At 43.7% G+C, this 25,269-nt stretch overlaps 1 protein-coding gene across 3 annotated transcripts in view; it reads left to right on the forward strand.

Annotated features, from left to right (window-relative positions):
• Positions 1-24,562, forward strand: part of BMPER (BMP binding endothelial regulator) — a 255,436-nt gene extending 230,874 nt beyond the window's left edge. For all 3 annotated transcript variants that reach the window (XM_082399457.1, XM_082399456.1, XM_082399458.1), the window contains 2 exons: positions 13,037-13,167; positions 23,172-24,562. In XM_082399457.1, the coding sequence (XP_082255583.1) occupies positions 13,037-13,167; positions 23,172-23,353 (313 nt within the window). In that variant the 3' untranslated portion in view covers positions 23,354-24,562. The remainder of the gene's footprint in view (positions 1-13,036; positions 13,168-23,171) is intronic.
• The last annotated feature ends 707 nt before the right edge of the window (positions 24,563-25,269 follow it).

Here is a 25,269-nt window from a genome sequence, read left to right on the forward strand (position 1 = left end):
CTCTAACTTGGAGGTGAGCACAATGCCCTCCCTGTTCAGCAGAGATTTGTTGAAAGAATAAACAAAATGGAAAGAAGTTTTATACTTAAGCTGGACATTCTCGAGCTAGTAGGCGTAAAAGGAAATAAAAGCACAGCAAGTGGAAAATGGTACAATAGGAATATTTCTGGAAGTCCCTCCAAAGTTAGCTTTTAAGTGGAACATTTTTATTTTTCGTGATGTATTTAGAGAAGATACATGGGCTCTGGAATAGAAAAGAATAATTCCATAGTCCAACAGGAGGTAGAATCTGAGCAAGTGGGTGGAAGTTACAGAACACATTTTCACTTAATATATAAGAAAACTTCCTGAGAAACAGAAGCCTTAATTGTCTATCACAGGAATGAGATTCCTAAAAAGCTACTGAGCTCTTGTCACAGACAGGATGCAGATGTATGACCATCTGTCAGTGATGTTATAAAAGGAATTTCTGCAGGGAGTAGATGTTTGCTAAGTCTTTTAAGACTCCTGAGTCTATGAATCTGTGACTGTTTATGAGTCATGCAGCCTATTGGTAGGATTTTTGAGCACTCATTTTCTTAACCAAGATGAGTTTCCACAGTGCATGCTATTAAGATTTTTACTATATAGTTGGGAGCATTAAAATATTTAGGAAGAAAGCATCTAGAAAAGCCCCCTGTCATCCCCCAAAAAACGGTTCTAAATTTCAGGTCCTCCAATTTGGGGAAAATGTTCCATCACTAACTTTAGATCATAAAATTTAAAATTAAGGTCTAGAAAACCTGCTATATTATCTCTTTCTCCATAGGAGCTAAAGGCCGATATCACCAGCACTAAGTTTCTGCCTAATTAAAAATTTGGCTTAGTTTTATTTCACTTCGTTTGCCATGGGTCCCCAAGGGCGTGGCCTGAGAGAGAGCAGAACTGTCACTCTCCAGAGGTAGTACTCTTGCCCCTTGTCTGAACTCCTTCTTCACCTGGAAACACCATTTGCTAATTTCATTCAATTCTACCACCCTCTTTGCTAGATATTTGCATTGCATCATTAGTCTTCATCCACCTGCTGATCTAGAAGGTAAACTTGGTTTTTACCCCCTCCCCTACTGTGCCTTGTATAAGCATAGGGACCTTTATGGGGTTTTTTCCCAGGAATTTTCTTCAGGAATTTACTAGCAACTGTAAGTGAAGAAAAGGACAGTCTTTCTCTTGCATTCTTGACCCCATTCTCACCTATTTTCTTCATGACGTTACTCTCCCAGTTACCTAACCCCCTCCATCACTTTCACTTCAACATCTTCTCTTGGATGTCTTTTTCCCTGGTGCAAAACAAGTTCAAGTCTCCTTGATCCTAAGACACACACACACACACACACGCTATACTTGGCTTCCCTTCGAACTATTGCCCCATTTCTCTTCTTCCCTTCACTGCCAGCCTACTGAAAGAACGGTCTTCAGTCAGTGCCTCACATATTTTCCACCTTCAGTACATGTCACGATGATTTCTGTACTCACGACTCCCATGAAACTATTCCTGCTAAGGCCATCACTCATCTCCCAGGTGCCTAATCCAGTGGCCAGTTCCAGATCTTCTTCCCCTTGGCTGTGGGTAATGCTGAAATCCACGGGATGCCCACTCCTCCTTGAAACTCTCTCAGGCCATTTAGCCATCTGCTTCTCATTGTTGACTTAGCAGTCATTTTATCTGCACTTGACTATAAAACATTGATAAATGATTCATTTGGAAAAATAGGTTTTGAGCATCTACTCTCAACCAGGCACTGCACCAAGTCCGGCAAAAGATGGTGAGCAAAACCTGCCCACTCTGGAGAGTAGTGGGGTGGATGGAGGGAGGCATGAATCCCACAAGGACATGGTTGCAGGCTGTGACAAGGGCCATTCAGGACCACCACGAGAATGTTTAGTGGCATCCTCATCTAGTTTGGGGATCTCGGAAGCCTGCCCTGAGAAAGCTTTTTGCCTGCATAAAAGGAGGAGGAGGAGTTTTTAACCAGGAGAAGTGGGGAGAACATTCCAGTGGAAGGAATAGCATGCACTATATTAGGCAGTGAGATGTAAGGGAGAGAGCACGGACCCAGCATTGCTACTTACTGAACAGTCTGATGTTAAACAAACAAAAAACTACTTGACCTCTTTGGGTCTTAGTTCTCTCTTCTGTTAAAAATTTTGCAGTCATAATTATATGTGCTCATATTTGCAGTGCACGTGGCATGTAGCAGGTACTCAGGAAATGTTGCCTCACCGCAACCCGAGCATTGCAGGGCCTTTAAAGCGATTTCTCCTTAGTTGCTTCTAGGAAATAGACCTCGCATTCCATCTCTCTGGGGCTTATACAAGGGTGCTGTCATTCCAGCAGAGGGTGGGGAGCTGGTGAGGAAGCGGTGGGCCCAGGGTGCTTATGATTTGGGTTTGGGGAATGTCTGATCCCTAAACCTCTTCTGTGATTTGAGAGTAGCTGCGTGCCATCCCGCATTGATGGGGGTGAGCTCTCAGGAAGGACACTTCTCCTGTTAGGTCTGGTGGACTGTGTTTCCCTTGTGCAGCCAAGCTGCACGGACTATGGAGTGCAAAAAGCCCTTCCTTGCACGGTGATTGGATGTGAATGCTAGCTGATGGTGGAAGCTCTCGGCGGATGCTTGATGAAAGGCACCCAGAATCTGAAAAAAGTTCCCCGCCGCGCAGCCTCCTCCAGGGGCGGCTGCCACTGCGGCCCTTTCATTAGCGCACGTAGTAGAGGGTTTGTGGGGCTTGGCAGCCGTCCACTGCCTAATGTGAAAAAGGCCCTGGAAGCATCGGCCCCTTTGAAGCAGCTGGGCTGGTGGCGGCTGCTGCGTGTGGCTGGGGTGTGGCCTCCAGATGCTGGACGCCTTCGCTTTCGTGGATTAGCCTCGCCGCCCTTGTGAGAAGCTCTCGCGATAGCTGCCCTCTCGGCGGGCAGGCGCGGTGCAGACAGGCAGACCCGTCCCGGAGCTGCAGGGGCTAGAAGTCCCCAAGAGCAGAGGCGAGGGGATGCCACCCTAGAGCGCGAGAGAAGAGAAAACAGCATGCCACTTCCCACACCCTCCTCACTCAGCATCAGCTGGGCAAGGACGCCAACCCCGGGGTTTCCGCCTTGGCCGCCTCTCACCTTCACTTCCGGGTGTGGATGAATTTCTCCTCTTTAGGGACGGCGGTGGTGGGAGTGGGAGTCTCTTTTCTCCCTTACTTTTCATGAGAAGCCTATGAGAGATTATACAAGGGAAACTGGCATAGGAAGGGGAAGGACTGTACCCCAAGTGACACAGCTGGGGCCTTCACCCGGGGGTGGGGACTCCACGGGGCTCCTTGCCTCCTCCTGCTGACTCCCCGCGACTCCCTAATAGCTGTCCTGTGGGAGCACCTGTGCGGGCACACTTTCCTCTCCCCGGGCCCAGAGATGAGCAGGGGGTCCCGGCAGCGCAATTCAAGGAGGCTTCCTCTCCAGAGCCGTCCTGCACTTACAGGAGCCCCAGGCTGAGCCTCCTTAATTGTGCTGCCTGTTGCCCGCTGCCTTGCCCAGTCTTGCCCTCCTCACCACACCGTGAATGTCTCAAATTTAGAGCAGGGTTGCTTTGTACACAGCAGGCACTCAACTAGTGTTGGTCAAGTTGAATGGAACAGTTTCAAAGATGATGTGTATCTGTCTGTGTCGGGGGAGAAATATGATGAGACGGGTCACCCCAAAGAAGAGATATTGAGATTTTCTGAGTAAAGAGTCCCCTCTTGTTCCTGGAGGGTCTTTCCACGTATGAATATCACCTAGTTTTAGCCCATGTTTAGACATAGTCATGAATACTGGTACTGTAGGGACCTGCTTTTTTACTAATGAAGAGGCAGGAACATGGATGAATATTGGCATCACGCTGGCATCTTCGGCCTCAGGTTGTGTTACCGCCTCAGATGCGGGAGAGAGTTTCTCCCCTGCTCACGTGAAAGGTCTGGTACTCTTTTGTACTTGAGATTTTTTTGTAAAAACCAAAGTATGTGAAGCTAGATGCAGTGCATAAGGAAAATGAGATGTTACAAAAAATGGAAAAGCTTCTGGTCTGTTACCGTCGGTGACCCACCTCGCTTGCCCTCCTGGCAGGGTGCACCTCCAATACCCCAACCCCTCCCCGCGCCGCGCAGGCACCCCGCGTAGGCGTTCATGATTATGCAGGGATTTAGTCCACCAACCAGCCTTACGATTGTTTTACAGTGAGCATGGCAGTGATGGATTGGACGTGTTTAAGAGAAAAGTGATTGATTTTCTGACAAGCAGCCATTTTTATGTTCTCTTTTATCAGCCAGCCTCCCCCGGAAAAGTGAAGGGTAAGAAGCAAATGCTGGAATAAGAATTACGGTTACTTGACGCTCTAGCTCTTGGCCACTAGAGGGGGGTAGTGACCAGGCTTCCTCTCTCATGTGATGAATGTGAGACATCTTTGCCCAAACTGAAATAACGAGTGACAACTCAGCAATTGTCTGTTCATCAGCTTTTCCCTTCGTGGAGCCAGTGTTTCACACTCAAGCAAAGGTCGCTCATCTTTCCGAAGAGGAGTATTTCCAACCATGTTAGTGTGTATAGAGTCTTTGGCTTTGGCCCCTTTAAAGTCGTAGCGCCTGGGTGTGGGGCAAGTAGAATGGTGTACACACCTTCCCCGACCCTAAGACACAAGAAAACTTAACTATGGGCATAGGAATCATAGTTTCCACATATGATCTGATATATGGCCTTATCAAGGGAGAAAATATTTTAGGTTCCAGAACATGCATGATGGTCGTTTGGTCTCTGTTCAAAGCAAGTGTGAGGGACTCCTGTTAAAATTGGCATCTATGGAAAATCATAAGCATTGCTACTCTTTCAAGGAGATCTCTGTGTCCACAGACACCTGTTATTCCACCAAAACAATCGCTGGCTTTAGAAGGGTGTCCGAGGCTGATGCCCATTTCTGGAACTCCTACGCAACACGCTAGTTTCTGCTGTGTAGGTCATGGCATTTGCCTCCTGGGGAGTGTTATGAGGATTAAAGCAAACAGTATTTTTCAGTGTCTGGAGAATGTAAAATAGGTGCACATGTAGCGTCCCTAGGTTTTAGGTTGGAAGTACGTGTAAGTAGGCCGTGTGCACACGACAGGAACAGATTTGGTAGGTTATTTCCCTGTTATTTTGGTAGTTGGATTTTTATTCTTGTCAAGGCAGGAAGAGAGCAGTTACAGAGGGAAGGACCCTGAAGGCAAGAAGATGAAAACACACGGGGCTGAGTGGGGAGCTCAGGAGGATAGTGGAAGAGCCAGCATGGGCACCAGCACACTCACGGAGCGCGTGTGGCACCGGGTGTCACACCGAGGAGTTAAGGTTGGAGATTATGATGACTGGAATGCCTAAAAGAAAGAAATGCCTTAACAGTAGACCTGCCAGGCTATTCTGTGAGGAATGAGGTCTTCAGGAGCAGGCTCTGTGACTGCCTGTCAGGGACTTTTTGTTTTGCTTTTTAACATTGGAGTTTGGGTCACATGATTGTCAAACCTCAGATCTGGTGACTTGGGCTTTTACTCTGAAAACCCTGTGCCCTTATAGTGTTGAGGAGAACCGAGGTAGCCACTGCCGAGTTATGCTTGGGATTGTTTTCTTAGGTATAATGTGACATGAGTATGCCTTCTGACCGTGGCTATTACCTCTAGAGTAACTGGAAACTCTGGGCTTTTCCTGGGGCCCCTCTCTTTGCCTGGAATTTCCTTTTCTTCATTCTCTAACCAAACATGATTCCACAGATCCTTCAAGACCCAGTTCCTGCATCTCTCCTACTCTGTGAAACCTCTGGACACCCTGCCCGCCCCTGTGGAATTAGTGGCTCTAGCTGCCCATTGCTCTAGCTGCCTGCCCGTTATAGCAGGCATTACATCATTAAGAGTTTGGTTTTTAGTATCTGCACAATTTCCCCTTCTCGGTACAGTGCATCTCTGTTAATCTCCGTGCCTCTCTTAGTGTCTGGAACAAACAGGGCTCAATGAATTCATTCTTCACACTAAGGAGTGGGCTCAGGGTCCAACAAGTGTGTGTGTGTGTGTGTGTGTGTGTGTGTGTGTGTGTCTTTTGGTGGTGGTGAAAGCTGGACTGCAGATAAATTCAGGATCCACAACCAGAGAAACAGCTGGCCTCCCAGAGTCTCCTGCCCTGTCTCCTAGGATAGAGTTCATGAAATGCACAAGCCCATCCAGAAATGCCTGACCTTGCTGTACTGGCCTGGCAACCCCAGGCCGCCTGGAACCAATATTTAAGCCAATATTTGCTTTCAGTTATTCTCACCCGTAGTTAAGCCACGGTAGTGCCAAACTGTGGCTAGCCCAGGAAGAGTCTGCAGGGGGCAGCAGGGACTCCCTACTGGCTGGCTCTGCAAGTTTGCCCCGCACTCCCATTGACAACTCACTAAAGCAATCTCATAGTTCACAGTATTGAATCTGTGGGCCCTGTTTTTTAGGTCAGAGTGTGGTTTTTTTGTGAAGGTGTAAGGGTGCCCATATACTGTAGTACTGAGGAGAACCGAGGTAGCCACTACTGAGTTACGTGTGGAGTTGTTTTCTTAGGTATAATGTGACATGGATACTGACCGTGGCTACTACTTCTGGTTACTTCCATGTAACTCAGGTTAGGGAGGTTCAGGGCAGAATTCAAGGGTTAAAGTAAACGTGAGATTTTAAGTAGGCTCTTGGTAGCTAAACACACTCTGTCCATCTAACCAGGACTCTGTCTCACGTAGCCTTTCCCATCGATTCCCAGGCACTAACAAGCCTGAGATGCCTTCACTTGCTTCTGTGAACTTTCCAGATATACGGAGCAAGGAAAGCCATAGGACCCCAGTGTGGTTTTCTAGTCATCTTCCGGTCTCGTTCTAGTGTTGCTTCTAGGGAAGCCGACCTCCAGATTAAACAACATAGCCCAGCCAAAGACCCTTCCTGGTGGCAGAGGGGAAAGCCGGAGCTCTGACTCTGGCTCCCAGATGGGGCTGGCTGCTGTCACTCCTGGCTTGCCCTTCTGTGTCCCCAGCAGCAGAGTGTGGAGAGTTCCCAATGGTTCATATATCTGTCCTCAAAACTGTGTTTGGGTAGCGAAGTCATGAGCACTTGCTTCTGTCTGGCAGCGGTGGCCCTCATGCCAGAAAAAACACAGGGAAAATCACTTGGTATGCTGTTGCTAAGAAGCGGAGAGGTGTTGGATGTTTTGATTTTAGCAGCATTGGAGGCTTGCCTTTTTAGTAACAAGAAGAGCTATAGGTTGTTCCTACAATATTGGATATGTGCTTTTCCAAAAATGTGTCATGAATGCAGAATTCTCTCATCAAATCCTTTTTTCCACCATTCATTAAATTAAAAAGAAATCCTCTGGGATACCGGAGAGGGGTGCAAAAAGTTCAAAATGAAAACGACGGCGGAAAGGTTCTTGTAGAAGCAGCTTCATTCCTAGGTGGCCGTGGCCAGCAGCCCGCATGCCGTGGCCATGTTAGGCAGTGGCCAGCAAGTAGGGGCAAGGATGGATTCATGCCCTTCAGATATCGGTGTCCAACTGTCTGACCCTGCACAAGCTGTGTGAAGGTTATCAGGCCATTCTCATCCACTTTTGATGATTCACTGAATGTTTAATGAGCTGTGTGTGCAAGGCACAGTGCTTGGCTGGATGAGCGAGATACAGTCCTCCCCCTGAAACAGGGAAAGAGGTAATTAGGATTCAAAGGGTCTGCGCAAGAATAAAGGTGTGGAGGGGATAAGACCCAATAGGAAGGGGATAACTTTTCTTGGGCCAGTCAGGGAGCACCACGGAGGAATTTGAACTGCCTTAAAGGATAGGCATCTGACTTTTCCAGTGGAAAAGACAAGGAGGCACATTCAAGGCAGGAACAGCAAGGCAGAAGGAAACCTGAGGGTTAATAAGACACTCATATGTGACTGGATAAAAGAATGAGTGGGGAAGAAAGAGGGATGATCTAGATCGCTAGGGACCTTGACTTTTTGAGGCCAAGAAATCTGAACTTTTTCTGTAGGTGCCCGGTAAGACATCAGGAGTGAACTTGATCTTACTCTCACTACACCTATAAATCCCTCTGCGGAGGACAGGGATGGTTTTCCAACATAGACGGAGCTGCATACTTGGTACCACCGTCCAGTACCAGTAGGGCTTTCTGCAGTGATGGAACTGGTATAAGTGTCCAATATGGTGGCCACTAGCCGCATGTGGCCACTCAACACTTGAAATGTGGCTAGTGTGACTGAGGAACTGAGTTTTAAATTTTATTTAATCGTAGTTAACTTAAATTTCCATTCAAACAGCTTCATGTGGCTAGTGGCTGCTCTCTTAGAGCTTTGCAGGAGGCAGTGGTTGTAACTCGAGGGAGGGAAATGAGATGAGGAGGGCCCCCCTGCAGATAAATTGTATTTCAGGGAGGGAAGGGACCACAGATGGGCTCTGATACTCGTACCTGCTGGGTGCTATGAGGAAAAGCCTTCAAAGGGTCTTAGTGACACACGGCACACGTACATAAAATGGTTAGAGAAGGGAGGCAGGTGGCATGACAGAGTGCTGGCAAGCACGGCCTCAGCTCCCTGGGACCCTGCAGTAGCTCTCGGCGTCCTCTTTCCATCTCTCTGCACCATGCAGCTCTGCAAACCCCACGGAGCAAGAGTCCTGCCTGCACCTCTCTGCTGTCAGGAAAGATGCCAAGTGCAGGGAGGATAAATCAGAAAAGCATTTCTAGATACATGAATTAAAAGCTCCTGTGACAGAAAGTATGCCTTAAAGGGACTGCACAGGCCAGTGCTCTTTACCTGCAGAGCATTCCTGGTAAAGCTTAATTGCAGTGCAACCTGTGTTTTCCCTCTGGTGCAATGGGTGGCGGTGTTTTCTGACCAAGAACTCAGCATCAAACAGAACATGACTGACAGAATAATGCCATGAAAGCAGAGAAGCCAAAGCCATAAATCTCAGTAACTACTGAAAGTGCTAACATTCTGCTACTGATTCTGTAAAATGAATATAAATGTAGATATCGGTGAATACTGACTAAGGAAAGGACCATAATCTTCCATTAACATATAAAAATTCAACTCCACTGTGTCATAAATTAGATTTTCCTCATGCTGAATTATTAAGTATGATAAACAGGAATTGAATGACAATAGTTTTGCCCCTCCCTGAAATTTGAAAGGCATACGAGGATGCTTTTATTTTCTCTTAATAAATTCCTTTGTAACCAGCAGAAGCATGCATAATTATTCCGTTATCCATTCCATCCTCCTGGATGTCAAGTTCACAGCATCAGTAGATCAATGACGTGGAAATCTGAGGACAACATAAAGTGAATCAAATCACAGCCTATGTCAGGAGGCCCCCCCCCCCGCCACCGATCCACAGATTGGAAAGATTTTAGCTGGAGAAGTATTTAATAACTAAGATCTACAAACAGAAACTCTGTTTTTCTCCCATTCTTTATTTTCTCACTCTAGCTCCTAAATTTGGAATTAAGTATTAATATGTCCTATGTCGTTCTTTTTGTTGTTTAAAAAATACACTGTGATTTTTATCTTTTTAGAAAGGTGATATGTGTTCATTGCAGAAAATATGGAGGAAAATAAAAAGAGCCACCACTCTGAGTTGACTGTTATGAATATTTGGGCGTATCTATTTTCAGTTATTTTTGTTTTCTGTGTGTGACCACACAAGACTGAAACAGTTTTGCTCTTTTTCAGTTAATCCTTCCTGAACATTTTCTAGCATTTTAAAATATATTTCCTAAACATCATTGTAATATCCATAGAATATTTCATCATAGAGGTCACCTAAATGTATCTAACCAGGCCCCTATTGTAGGCAATTTAGGTTATTTCTTTTTCTTTTTCTTTTCTTTTCTTTTCTTTTTTTTTTTTTTTTTCATTTTAATAGCATTGTGATGAAACCCCTGTATATAAAGTCTTTGTCCACATGCGTTACTATTTCCTTAGATGTGGAATTTCCCTATCAAAGGATAAGAACATTTCTTAGGGCTACTTATAAGTATTGCCAAATTGCTCTCTAGAAAGATCTTCTAGTGGTGTTATGAATATGAGTGTTGAGATGAGAAAGACCTGAGTTCAGTCCTGGTTTTGCGGTTCCGGGTCTGTCATCAGCCATGTGACCCTGGGCAACTTGTTAGCATCTCCAAGCTTCACTTTCCCTTTCTGTTAAGTGAGCTAGTAATACGACCTGCCTCGTATCCAATTCTGTGTGGAGTAAATGTGGTAATTCATGTAAAAGCTGAGTAGAGCAAAATGCTCAAAATAAGAGCTAACAGTTTTACACTTTTCCAGCGGAGTATGCACTGTCTATTTCTCCATTCTCTCACAAACCCTGGGCACAATTTTGCATAAAAATCAACTTGACAAATGAAAAAAGACATAGTTTTAACTTCTTTGACAAAACACATCTTTCAAGCCTTTAGAAATATGTGACATATTTCAAGTCAAGGGCTGACTTTGACAAACGTCTTTCCCTCAAATATTGTTTCTCATGAGTGGCAATAGAATAAGTAATAGAAGAAGCCCAAATCTTCCTTAGTTTTAAAGAGTAGCTATATAATTGATTGTGTCTGAGGGCCCAGAGCAGTCTGTCGGTGGGGTTGAGTACGTGTACGTAGCAATTATTAAGTATGTGCTTAGAACATTTTCTCTCAACCGTCTCAGTGAATTGGATTTAGCTGTCCAGAATTTATTTTAAACTGTATAAATAGCTTCATAAGACAACTGGAAGAAATAAAGAGAAAAGGAGGAAAACGTTGGCCAGCAATCCCTTCACACAAAACAAGTTAAATTCTGTTTGTTGACTGTCCACACAATTTTACAGAATTGCATTAGACATTCTTTCAAAGCAGAGGGTGCATTTCCTCCTGTCGAGATCTTTTCCATACAAGTACAGTCATTTTACCAGGCCCACGAGGTGCCATCCCACTTTTGTCACGTCAGTGGGAGCTGAGTACAAGGGCAAGAGACCCATACCCCTGGGCCAGGAAAGAGGGTGCGTGACAGATGTGAAGCAGAAGTGGGCTTGGAGGGTAGGACCGGGGCAGCTGAAAATGTTGCTGTGAAGTCTGAACATGAATGTGACCAGTGTGGGTTAGTCTGAAATAAAAATCGAAACAACAAAGGAAACGATGTTGAGGAGGGTTCATACTCAGACATTTAGAGGCTGTTTTAAGGACAGGCTTTATTTGGCTTTTCTTGGAAGCCCAGAGGCTCCACGTGAATTTAAAGACACAACATGTGTGTCTAATATTGGAAAGGCTTTGCTGGTGAACACAATTTCACAGGTTTTCTGTAATACAAGTGGAGAAGGTATTAAGAAATACAGTTTTGATTATTGCAGAGAGAAGAGAGCGTAGTTTTTTTGTCCTGATTATTGTGTCTTAAGTACCAGGCATCAAATGATCTCTCATTGGATGAAATGGAAGCACTCTTGAGGCTTCAGATCCATTTCTCTTTTATTCCAGTTTAGTTTCCATTTCCCAAGGCTGTGCCCTTGAGTGTTGAAATGTAATAACTTTGAGGGTACACGGTGAGTCTACTGATTCTTTAATATGGTTTCTGCCATTTAATTCTTGTTCAGAGCAGGCAGTGCACCAGTTCCACCCAGAGCTAGCAGGTTACTCTCTGTAATCAGGTATGTACACGTCTCACACCAAGAGGCAATGCTCACATAGTAACATTGGATGACCATGTCCTGATCACTTTTCAAGATCATTGGTGCTATTTGTAATCTTGAATATTATTTTTTTCTGCTTCCAGCCTTGAATTAGATTCTGTAAGGAAGAGGTTTTGCTGAACAGGGTATGAAAAAAATAAGGGTAGCCTAATTTTATCAGCCTTGGGCATCTTGCATAAAATGTTAAGTCAAAATTGTTAGACAGTAAACTTGCTGGAAGATGAAGACGAGGATGGTGGTATGCTATGACAAAAAGAGCACTCGTCTCGGGAGGCGTAATTTAATTCACTCTTTTGTCACTTATTAATGTGACTTTGGGCCTATCTGTTCATTTGTAAAATGAAGTTTTCATTTATAAAACAGGGACTGTGCTACGTCCTATTTAGCACTCAGTGACAGACTGCATGTGAAAGTCCTTTGTAAACTGTAATATCATATTCCAGTGTGAGGTTGTTATTATGCCTCCGAGGTCAGCATGTTTGAAAATTTATTAGTTTGTATTTAAAACACATTTCGGTTCTCTTTACATCCTGGCTCATCATTTCCATATTTAAACTTAAGCAACAAAGACCTTGGCTCAGTCGCCTTTATCTTTTAGTCTAATTAGGGGCCTGAAAGTTTTGCTTTGTTTGGAATTTGTCACCCCATGTTCTAAAGAACGAGGTTCAGTGTGTTCCTCAAAAGACTAAGATTCTAAGATATTGCAAAATTGAATCCTAATTGTTTGTCTTCAGAAAGCCATGAGATTTTATGCTTTCATCGAGTTGGTCACTATTTGGGTTATATTGAAATAGAACCTGTTATTCATATATCAGAGCTATTCACAAAATGGCAGCACCTTGAATAGGGACTATATTCTAAGGGCTGCCTTCCCAACGTGGTAACCAATAGGCATATGTGATTGTTTGCAACTAAATTAATTAAAATTAAGCCAAATAAAAAATTCGGTTTTTCAGTCACATTGGATACATTCCAAGTGCTCAATAGCTAGATATGATTAGTGGCTACTACTTTGGACAGTGGAGACTATAGAATATTTCCATCATTATGGAAAGTTCTATTGGCCAATCCTGCTCTAAAAGAAAGGGAACCTGATGTCACATTATTCAGAGGTATCCAGTAAGGTTTCATGCAGGATTTTTATATCATTTTTAGGTTTCCAGCCTAAAACAGCAACCTTTAATGTCCAATCAAGGGTTGACATCCACCCACCCACCCCTTTTCTCCAAGCTGCATTTAGGACATTTGATAATTTGATATTTTTGAATGTTCATTTCTTTTTATTGGGTCCCTTAGGTCCTGCGTGACAGATATGTGTGAATGTCCAGTCCATAAAAACTGTTACTGCGAGTCGTTCCTGGCATATACCCGCGCCTGCCAGAGAGAGGGCATCAGCGTCCACTGGGAGCCTCAGCAGAAGTGTGCAGGTGAGAAGCTCCGGGCCGATCCAAACATCAGAAACTCACTCCAGTGCCCAAGATAGCAATAGAAAAGACCTGAGATGTGAATGGTCACATGCTCCCTTGGCCAGAGGGAAATCTTATCAGTGGCCCACCTGGATTTCAATTTGATAAAACACGGGGGCTTCCCACTGGGCAGGATAGAAAGCACTTCAGAGAAATGCTTTGTGACAAGCACATTTGAACAATTTAAGGATTTCCACTGTTGCAAAATCCTCCTAACCTCAAGCTACCAGCTGGATGTGCTTAGCACGTGGACAGTCATAGCTGTGGTTTAGGTTACGTGTGGAGCAAAGGAGATTCCGGACAATTACAGTCATTTAAGGTCTTCAGGATAAGTGTGATTTTTTTTTTGAAAGAGAGAGAGAAATGGTTATACAAACACTAGTAGAATGTTCTTTTCCTCCTGAGAGATTGCTGTAATAGTCATTCTAGCTCTTTGATCTCAGGCAAGTAAATTAGCTTATTTGATATCTGTAAAACGGACTTCTTTGTTCATCCCAGAAATGTTTCTTACAAAGTGGGTAAGTACTAGGCATTGAACAAAGCACTGTGGGCACTTTGGTGACTGTAAGAGATGAGGTGAGGTCCCTGTCATTGAGGTGCTGGCAGCCCAGTGGGAGATCCAGACAAAAATAGTAAGTCGAGCATGGTAGAGACTTGCTAAGTGTGGTAAGGGTGATGAGGAGGCAAATAGGGCAGAGCAAGAGAAAACAAATGGAGAGGGAGTGGGCGGCTACTTAGATGGTGAAGAGGGAGCGCGTCTCTGTGGGGATGATATTCCAGCCGAGCATTGAAGGATCGAAGGGACTCAGGGCAAGAGATCTATGCGGAGGAAACGTATCTGAATAAGTTAGCTGCTCTCAAACTGGAAGGGAGTCAGTGTGGAGGGCAGGGGAAAGAGGGGCACAAGATGAGAGTGGAGTTGAAGCCAGAGCCGGATTGCAGGACTCTGCAAGTCTTGGGAAGGAGTCTAGCTTTTATTCCAAGAAGAATGGAAGCCACTGACGGGCCTTAAGCAACCCTCCTTCTGCTTTTGAAAGGTCACCCTGCGTAGAGGCTGCTGTGTAGAGAATACACTGAATAGGGCAAGATTGAAGGCAAGAGGCCATTGCAGTCTTTGGGGTGACAAAATGATGGCGGCTTGGATTAAGATGGAGGCAGTGTGTGGAGGAAGAAGAGAGATTTTAGAAATATTTTGGAAGTGTACAATAATATCTACCCTGCAGAGTTATAAGCATTAGTGATACGTACGTGAAACATCTTAGAAGAGTGCTCAACTCATAGAAGATAGTCAGTAGTAACTGCCGCTCTTATTTAGACCTGAAGATGAGATGACTAAATGTTTGTCTTTCACTGCAAGGGTTTGCAAATGTTTTTCTGTAAAGGACCAGATTTGCCTGGTAGGGAGAGACTGGGGTTTGCAACATTCTACACGAATACTAGAAACCTTAGCTCTGCTATTAGAAAAGAAGGCAGTTCATGGCACTGCTAACTCTAGAGGGTCTATACCGGTGGAGGGCAGGAGCTGTCATCCGGTTAGAAGAGGGCTCAAGAATTGCCTTTGTCTGTATTTTCAGTGCATGGACATCGTGTTCACTTAGACAGTGGGTCTCAATCTGGCTGGACATTGGAGTCACTCTGGGAGCTTAAAAGATAAGCCAGAAAACTATGCCTGGGCCCCTTGCCGAGATATCCTGCTTTAATTGGCCTTGTGTATCATTTGAAACCTCTCAGGAGACTCTGACCTGCAGCCAGAGTTGAAACCGCCGAGTTAATTTGTATGCTTATTTGGGTGGCTCTGGGGGAGTAGGACGACGAGCGTTTTGGAGGTTACTAAAGCTTCCTCAAGCCACCCCTTGACACAGTCACTAATCCATGTCCTTAAAAAGCTCTCAGACCCTTTTATCTACTTGTGAACTTCCCTTTTGGTTTTGCTCTCTCCTCTGCAAGCCCAAGTCCAATCTTTATGTCTGAGTTCACTTTCCACGGCAAGAGTGCCTCTCTGTCAATGCTGTCTTCCCAGAGGAGGATTGAGTTGATAAAAAATAACTCATATTAAGGTATGGCTGAGGCTTCTGAAAGGTGAGACTAACTGGCTTACCTCCCACCTAATGCGTCAGTGTTGGGTAGTATAGGAAGGGCAGGGTTTTGAGAGACTGGGTCCTTCCACCACACCTTGAATATGCCCGTCTCCTTTTCTCTACTTTGAAATGAATAAAATATATGGACTCAAGCCCCAGCCATTCATGCTGGTGTAATGTGGGGCTCAGCAGAACTTTATTAATTTTATTAGCTATGGTGCTGTGATGAGGATCATATCAGATACGGAACATGTGAACCCTCTCTTCCTGATGCCAGGCTGTATTTAACACCCATTCAGTGCATGCAATACATTTGAGGACTACACTTTCCCCCCTCCAGGATCCTGAGTTCAGGGACTGAATCTCAGCAGCTAAAATTACTTTTCTAATGGAAAAGGAATACGGCTTCTGAAAGGTTCCATTTACCTAATTTAAAATTAGCAGAACCATCTGAGTGAAGTATAACTCTGTCAATGTTTGATTGCAGGGGAAGCTTTTACACACACACACACACACACACACACACACACACACTCCCACTGAACTTCCACAAATTGACAGTTGGTATTTACGGAGATATGCAGCATCTCTCAGTAGATTCATTTCTGAGTCATCTGGAATATTGAAGACTATAAGAATACTCTTTACTAACTTTTAGTTCCCAGATCTTTTGACTTATGACAGCACTTAAGGCCCCTTAATACTGAGAAGAGAAATTTTCCAGGGTAAAAAGGCTTGGAAGTTGAACAAATAAGAAGCCAGCCAGGCAAGAACCTCTGAATGAACAAGTGACATCTCCCAGGCGAGGCTGGATTTTAGCACTAGCATGACATATGAAGTGTATGCCCACTAGCTGTGGCAAGGAGGACTAATGAAACTCTAGTTTAGTACAGGAATTACTAAGTACAATACAATGTGCAGAGGGCTATTCTGAAGGTCTCTAAAAGTTTCATTAATGACCATTTATATTAATCTGTACTATTTTCTAAGCACCTCCTTTGCCCCAAGGACGATACTAGAACTTTGTGTTACATTTTATCTTATTTAATCCCCACTCTAATTATATGTTAACATTCTGTTACCCACATTTTACTGTAAAGGACATTAAGGCTTAGAATATTTCAGTAATTTGCTAAAAATCACAGAGGTGGAAACTAAGAAAGCTAGGAATCAAACCTAGGTCAATTTGCATTATAGCCACTGTTCTTAATTATTATGAGAACACAAATAAGCAAGTGCACTGTAGTAAAATATATATACCTATGAATATATATTTATTTATGTAAGCATCCACTAATTTATGGAAATATTTGTTGTGTAGATCTTTCCAATTTCTATTCACTTGTTCCTTATCATTGATACTTGTTACTTGGTACCTTCTGACTCTATAACTTTGCTATGACCTTGCTCCTGCATCTTACTTTGCCATCCTTAGTAGATTTTCTGCCAACCTCCCTGTAGGTGCCACTACTAATTGTCACTGAACATGGAGGAATACATTTTCTAAGTGGGCAAGGGGCTGGGATATTCAGAGTGGTGTGTGTGTTCCGGCAGCACATGAGATAGCCTGCTGGGTTCTGTGAGCAGTTTCCTCCTTGTTTTATTCTACAAACTCCAGGTGATTCCGGCTCCTGCCCTGCAGCAACTCTGCTCTGCTTATACACACTCATCTTTCCCTTGGCTGACTGGGAAAGGATCCTGTAAAGGATTAGGAGGTAAGGTCAGCACTGTGACCTTCAGCACAGTAGGGGCACATGGGGACAGTGAGTTCCAGAGGGCACAGATCTACACTTATTGAACGTATTGATAAAGTCAACACGTGGCGCCTTTATGGGGTCCCACAGAAAGTAACGTGTAATGGTCCTTGCACGCATTACAGAGTAGCTGCTTATGTGCCCCCTTGAGAATAAATACCTGCTAACCCTAACCACTTTGGTAGTTTCCTAGTTTTTAAAAAATGTATTTGATCAAATGAAGCCTTTTCAAATGCCCCTGTGCAAATCATTTATGTTGTAAAAAGGTATTGTTTGCCTTTTATAAGTTTGAAAAAAAATAGATTCACAGAGGGTAATAAAACAAGGTCCAAGTCAGGATTAACTTTCTAGGATCTTCTAAAAGATGTGCCAGTTTGAAGGCAAATTTAATCATGTCATCCCCCCCATTTAAAACCCTTGCAAGATTCCTCTTCCTCAAGGCTTACAGCCCCTGCCTACTTCTCTGCCTCTGTCTCCTCCTACTCTCCCACTCAAATCCCATGCTCCCTTCCTCCAACAAAGCAAGGATCCTCCCATTTCTGATTGGGTCATGGCTGCTTGTTGTTGCTGACACCCCCTTACCCCCTACCCCCCACCCCCACCTTGGCTCTCAGTGCTGTCTCTGCCTGGGAAACTCTTCCTGCCATTGTCTGACTGACAATGTCTACTCACCTTCTAAGACTTAAGTGGGATCTATTCTCTGAAGTCTTCCTGGATCCCTACCCAACCCTCCACATTGAGTTGATGTCTCTCTTACTCCTCCACTATTCTTTGTTCTCACTGCCTAACGTGTACATCTTGCACTTAATTAACAATCTGTTTATGTGCCCCCTTCACCTATTTGGTTGTAAGTCCAGGCTCCTGAGACTGGAGGTCAAAGATGATATCTGATTCACATTGGATTCCCTGGCCTAAGGGAATGCCTGCCACATAGTAGATACTCAGTAGATGTTTGTTGATTTAATTTGAATTGACTGGAGATGATGAAAAAGATCCTTTTTTTTTTCTAGTAGTTCTTCGTTTTCAACCTTCTAATTTCTACCTGTAGATGGTGAGGGAAATTTCAGTGTTCAGTAGTCAAAGGTAAGATGTCACAGAGGAGCAGTAGAAAATTAAGTGGTGGAATTAGAAGAAAGAATTGAGAGGTCAGAGAGAGGAAAAGACATGGGAGAATGCATGTCTATAGGAGAGGAGGGAAAAGGAAGAACATGGGTGGGAGAGAGGAAATTCTGCCGAGTTTTCATACTAGAAGGGATCTTTGCAAGATCTGAAAGGGAACAAAGTATCTGGAGGGAAAAGTGAGTTGAAAGAGGCATTCTGGAAGCAGCAGAGTGGAAAATGAACTTAAGGCCAGCCAAATGTAATCCAGCTTGGGAACCGGGATGATGGATTGAACATCATTAAGATGAAATCATCATCCAACAGGCACAGACATTTATTAAGCTGCTCCTCTGTGCCTGGCCCTGTGCCAGAACTTTGCATCATAGAAGACAAGGACTCTGCCCTCAGGAGTCCCAGCCTCAGTGGTTCATGCTGTTCAACCAGGGGTGCTTGTTGTAGTGACACCTGGAACCTTTAAAATCTACAGCTACCCAAGGCTCCACTGTAGACACAGAGCAAAAATCTTTAGGGAAGGGGCTGAGGAATGTGTATCTTTTAAAAGATCCTCAGGAGACTCTTGTGAGCATCTCTGATTAAGAACTACAGCTGCACAATAATTGGGGGATTAAAACAAGTAAACGTAACTATAATGTGAAAAGTGCTGTTGTATGAAGACGGAAGGGTATCCTGGGGGAGATCCAGGTAGCTACTCGAAGGAGGTGACGTTTGAATTAAGACTTGGAAAATGATTGGTTTAGGAAGAGAATCCAAACAGATGATAATCAATTTCAGAGCTTTTTGACTGGAAATTAGAGCTAATACTGTAGTAACTGATGAAGAGAGAAAGAGAGGGAAGGGAAGAGAGAGGAAGAGAAGGAAAGGGAAGAGAAGAGAAGAGACTGTCAGGGGAAGAGTCTTGGAGGCAATTTGAACATTTAGTGCCAGGGAGCAGGTAAGTAAGCCCAAGAGAGAGAAGGTGTTTGCAAGAAGTTAGCAGAAGAACCTAGAAATTTCAGTGTCATAAGATAAAATGGACAAAAAGACTAAATGTTTTGTGGTGAGATCATGTGAGAATGGGGACTGCCTCTATGTCCGTGGATATGGTCATTGTGGAAAACGTCAGCGGACACTGCTTCACTAAAATGGTGGGTGAGGAAGGTAGGTCACCAATGGTAATTCATGGCACAGGAACTGGATAAAATGACTGTGAACTTTTCTATGAAGTCTGGAGGTAAGAAGTCTGATAGGTGAGGGAATATTTTGCTAAAGATTAGTGTTGACCTGAAAATGTTTCCAATATTTAGAGGATGGAGCCAATAGAGACAGAGAAGATTAATGTGCATGGAGAAGGACAAATAATAGAGCAAGTTCCTGGAAGAGACGGGTCAGAAAGCAGAAATGACAAATGAAGGCTGGGTGCCGATGAGGAGAGGCAGTAGGGAGGTGGGTTAAGGTGCTCCTGCAGATGTCCTAAGTCATCAATAAGAGAGGATGAGTGCGCTGAGACTGGGAAGAGCTCCAGTAGAGTTTTCGGTGGAGGAAGATGGGAAACAGCAGGAGCTTCCATTGTGCACCTACTTCCACTTTGGAAATATTCGTTGCCCTCTTCTTTGCTGAAAAGGCGTGAGTCTCTACAGCGACCGAAGCATGAATGTGAGGGTTGTTTACAGGACCAGTTCTCAAACTTGGCTGCCCATTAAAATTAACTGTGCTGGGGAGTATTTTTAAAATTATTTTTAAAATACTGATAACCTGGTTCTACCTTCAGAGATTCTAATTTAATTGGTCTGGGGTGGGGGTCCAGGCATTGGGAAGTTCTCTGTCGACCCTGAGTTCCAGCTTTGAACACCACAGATCCATAAAAATAGAACAACACATGGATACAATTATTTGTTGTGAATATGATATTCAGCTAGGGTGTTTCCAAGTTATTAGGCATGTCCAATGTATAGGATATTCTATTAATCACTGAAAAGAGAAAAAGAGAACTTGGAAAGGATCCGTAAAAAGTCAAAAGATTATCAGAAATGCATAAGTTAAGAGATTTAAAGAAGACTAATTAAGTTGATCCACCCACTCATCCATCTATCAATGCATCAATCACACAGCAGCTCTCTGAGTCCCTTCTATATGTTAAACACCACACTACTGCTGAAAATAAACAAAACGGCCCTTCCCTCAAGTAGCCTAGATTTAGTTGGAGAAAGAGAGGACAAGGAAATGGATGATTATAATTTCATGTTGCAAATGCAGGGATAGAGGTGGGCACCAGGTGCTCTGAGTATACAGTCAAGGGACATCCTCTCCAGACAAGAGAGGCAGGAGAAAAGGTTGGGAACTGAGTCTAAAAGAGGGGAAGATAGGGTGAATGGTGGTGACATTCACCGAGCTTGACGGTGGCACTAGGTCAAGGCAGAGGGCAGGGTCTTCAGGCTTGGCTTGGCTCCAGGAGGTTCCTAGTGGCCTAAGGAATAGAATGAAATTATGAGAAGCCAAAACAACATACTAGAGTTCCATGGTGGAGGTAACGTTAGGGAAAGTAGCCTTAAAGAATAGTAGTAAATTTTTACTTATCCACTGTGTCAGTTAGGATCCAGGCGGAAAACAAGTGGCACGTGCGGTTTACTTAATTGAAGTAAGTTTCATAGATGGACTACTTTAAAATAGAGAAGTAGCATGTTGGGAAATAAGGAAAAGTCCAGTGCCCTGGAAACGAACTGTTTTTACTCACAATAAGTTGACACCACATGTGTGGGTTTTTTTTTTTTTCCTCACACCAACCAATTCTCCAACACTCTGGACACCAACTGGGTGTCCTCAAATTCCATTCAATTTTGAGACTAACTGCCCAGAGTTAGCATGGGCCTCCACAGGTTTAAGGGCTCAGTCCCACAAGACGCCTCACTTCAGGTGCCCGTTGCAAGTACTGAGTCCCTAGGTTACCCTCACGTCTGCTCCACTTGGCTACAAAGTCAGGGGAGAGAGGTGTTCTCACAACCCCCTCCCCTTTCAGCCTTAATAATTTACTAGAATTGCTCACAAAGCTCTGGAAAACACTTATTTGCTCTTACGGGTTTATTATAAAGGATACAAATGAACAGCCGGATGAAGAGGTACAGAGGGTAAGGTCTAGAAGGGTCCCAGTGCACAGGAGCTTCTGTCCCAGTGGAGTGAGGACACCATAATCCCAGCACCTAAATGTGTCTGCCAGTTTCCAAGTTTTCTGAACCTGTCGTTAGTCATTTAGGGCTTTGTATGGAAATTTCCTTATGTAGGCATGATTGATTAAATCACTGGCTGAAAGTGATTAACTCAATATCCAATCCCTCTCCCCATCCCTGGGAAATGGGGCTGAAAGTTCCAACCCTCTAATCATGCCTTGGTCTTTTTGGTAACCAACCCCCGTCCTGAAGCTATCTAGGGACCCTAGGCACCAGTCCTTACCAGCATACAAAAGACACTCATCACCCTGGAGGTTTCCAAGTGTTCTACGAGCTGTGTGCCAGCAACTGTAGACAAAGGCAAGTGCAGCTGGAGGCTGGATTGTTATTTTTGTTCTTCAAGAGGATTCTTCTAAATCAGCGGTCCCCAGCCTTTTTTGGCACCAGGGACTGGTTTCGTGGAATACAATATTTCCATGGACCGGGGCGGGGAGGGGTTATGGTTTTGGGATGATTCAAGCACATTACATTTATTGTGCACTTTATTTCTATTATTATTACATTGCAATATATAATGAAATAATTATACAACTCACCATAATGCAGAATCAGTGGGAGCCCTGAGCTTGTTTTCACTTGCCACTAACTGATAGGGTTTTGATATGAGTCTGCAAGCAATTGATTTATTATGGTCTCTTGCAGTCCAACCTCTCTGCTAATGATAATCTGTATTTGCAGCCACTCCCCAGCGCTAGCATCACTGCCTCAGCTCCACCTCAGATCATCGGGCATTAGATTCTCATAAGGAGCGCGCAACCTAGATCCCTCGCATGTGCAGTTCACAGTCGGGTTCGTGCTCCTTTGAGAATCTAATTTCACCGCTGATCTGACAGGAGGCTGAGCTCAGGCAGTAACTCGAGTGCTGGGGAGTGGCTGTAAATACAGATGAAGCTTCGCTCACTTGCCCGCCGCTCACCTCCTGCTGTGCGGCCTGGTTCCCTGTTCTAAATCCCTACATGTGTCAACATTCCTACTCCTGAGAATGAGGGGTGGCGCCTTTGATTGTCACTGGAAGTAACTCAGATGGAAAAGTCCACGTGTCATAAAACTTCCAGAATGTTGGCAGTATTTTTTTCTGACAAATGTATTCCTGAATTTCAGGAAGTCTCAGAATATTGTCAAAATCATTTCAGCTCCAAGTTAACAAAGATAGTAACTTGCTATGATTTGGCTACATCATCATTTTTACGTTCTCTGACCAGCCAGCCAGCCTCTTCCCTCTCCCCAGTCACACATCTGATTTTTCTCCACTGGTCCCTACCCGACTCTTGCTCAATTTGTCTCAGATTGATTAATTCAACACATGATCACTAGATTAAAATATGTCACTCATTTCCAATACCCTTGGCAGGTTTTTTCCCTGTATGTGTAATTCTGTATATTTGAATATCGAGGTGGTTGCAGAAATTATTTTTATTCATCTCAGTTCAATAGCTGGAAGAACTATTTGGAGTTAACTTTTCATACTATTCTCAATACCTAAATAACCTATAGATTTCCCTGTAGCTTGACTAATGTATAGTTTGTCCTATCTGGGAATAAAGCTTTTTCATTTTATTTTATTTTGAAGTTCTCTGGCCCAGCAGGTGGATCTTGGATGTTGTTTTTCTAGGTGCAGGAGGTTCCTAGAGTGTTTGGGCAGTGTTGGGTGTTTGTTATTCTTTTGTTAGGATGCAGAGCTGCACCTGTGCTGTGGGGAGACCAGTGCCATGAGTGACGTGAGCCTTCGGGAATGGCATGGGGCTGAGGGTGAATTAACCTGGCTCTAATGGCTTCCCCACATCTCACCTACGTCACCTCCTCTTTTTCAGCCACCCAGTGTAAGCACGGTGCCGTGTATGATACCTGTGGCCCGGGATGTGCCAAGACCTGTGACAACTGGAATGAGATCGGTCCCTGCAATAAGCCGTGTGTTGCGGGTTGTCACTGTCCAGCAAACTTGGTCCTTCACAAAGGAAGGTGCATCAAGCCAGTCCTTTGTCCTCAGCGGTGACCTTTGTTCCGCTCCTTCAGACTTTGAACCTGGTGTTCTTGACACTGAGGTGGAAGAGCCAATGAAAGACTGTGATATTTGTGTGCTGATTCTGCAAATACACACGCAGAGTATATATGTGTACATATATAGATATATAGATATATTCAGAAACACTTCATCATTTATATAAACTATAGGTGGATTATTATATGTATATTTTTTGCTATAAGACATGTATTGTTTCTAGGATCCTAATCTGTAAGCCATTGAATACATTGTATAAATAAACCAGGTGTTTTTAATTTAATAAGGCAGCATGCAGACATATTGGATGGCTTTACCATCACATACATTTGTCATTTTTAAGAAGTTTTCTAAGAAATCCAAATTGCCTGCCTGAATTAATTTTTGATTTGAATAGGATTTGGAGTTGAATGGGAAGTGTGTTTTTCTGGAGAAGGGCAAATTTATCTAGGGGCATTTCATACTTCCAAAGAAAGGAAAGTATGCCTGAGAAATATGGCTAGAGATTGGCGACAGGCTGTAATGGTGCATGTAAAGCAAGGGGTAGGCTGTTAGACTTTATTGGGTCATGGTCTGATATTATTTCCAAAACTGATTGGCTGGTTGCCAAGAAATATATATTTGTCACTAGAGCATAACCGAAGAATCAAATGATTTCTTGCCATCTTTGCATATTCCTTGAGTCTCCTAATTTTATATGTGTGCATGATGGATATGTCCACCGCTGTGTCCCACACTGAGATGATGGCGTGTCTGGATGACTTGTTAGTTTTATTGAGGATGAGCAGGTATTTGAAGAAACTGTTGCACAACGTATGACAAAATATCCATTTCTCTGAATCTCACAGCAATTTAGGATGAGCAAATCCAATGAGTTAAAGTAAGCTATCTCCATTTTGTGACTATTCCATGTATGAAATGAAAGCCTTTATTTCTAGAGGATTCCTAGACCAACACTATTTGGCAACAGTGAATTTGTCCTAATTATTAGACAGAAAGAAAGGCTTTACTGATCGGTTGACTTAACATCAGTACAAAGAATGGTCTACATGCTTGCTCTTACTACTGGTCACCATGTGATTTTCCTGACTTTTGTTTTGAGTTGAATAAGTGAACGTGTCAACAAAACAAAACCCACTGATCTCTAAAAATAAAATGTTCTGCATTGTAGTAAATAAAGGGCTTAAGATTTAAAACAATGCATTTTCTATTTCAAGATGTGTCGTGTTATACTTTACAAATAAGCTATGGCAAATTCAGGTTCATCCATTTTTAACAGCTTTATTTAGATATATTTTATATACCCTACAATAACTCATTTTTATAAAGTGTTAATAGATAATAGCAAACCTCCAAAGTTTTGACAGTCAGCATAGTGCCATTGCTTGTTAAGACATTTGTGTTCCTGTTACATATATTCATGACAGCTAAAGGATTAGTTTGGATTTTTTACTGGGGCATCTCCAGCTGTTTGAGAAAATTGAATAAGTCACACAGTGTAATAGTGATTGTCTGGGACACCAGGGACTGTGGTTGTCATTGTTGTGCTTGGGCCATAACCAACCTCAGCATCTGGGACCCCAGGTAGCCAGTGCTTCAGTGCTGCACTTGGAAACGGGGCTTTGATGTAGGAGACTTGGGCTCCAGGTGTGGTTTGTGACCTCGTCCACAACTGTTTAAGCATTTGGGGCCGTAATTTGTTTCTCTGAAACACAAAGAGGCTTTGTAGTATATGGGCAGGGTTGAGGATCAGGAGACCTAAACACTCTGCCACTAGTGAGATTACTTGCACAGTAACCTGAGACACAGTTTGCAAACCCTTTTACGTTCCTAGTTTTTGCTTTTTGAAACCTTCTGGAAATTTATTTCCAAATATTTTCAGTCTGCGGTTGGTAGAACCTGTGCAGATA

This window comes from Balaenoptera borealis (genome assembly GCF_965194805.1).
Source record: "Balaenoptera borealis genome assembly, chromosome: 7".
NCBI classification, from domain to species: domain Eukaryota; kingdom Metazoa; phylum Chordata; class Mammalia; order Artiodactyla; family Balaenopteridae; genus Balaenoptera; species Balaenoptera borealis.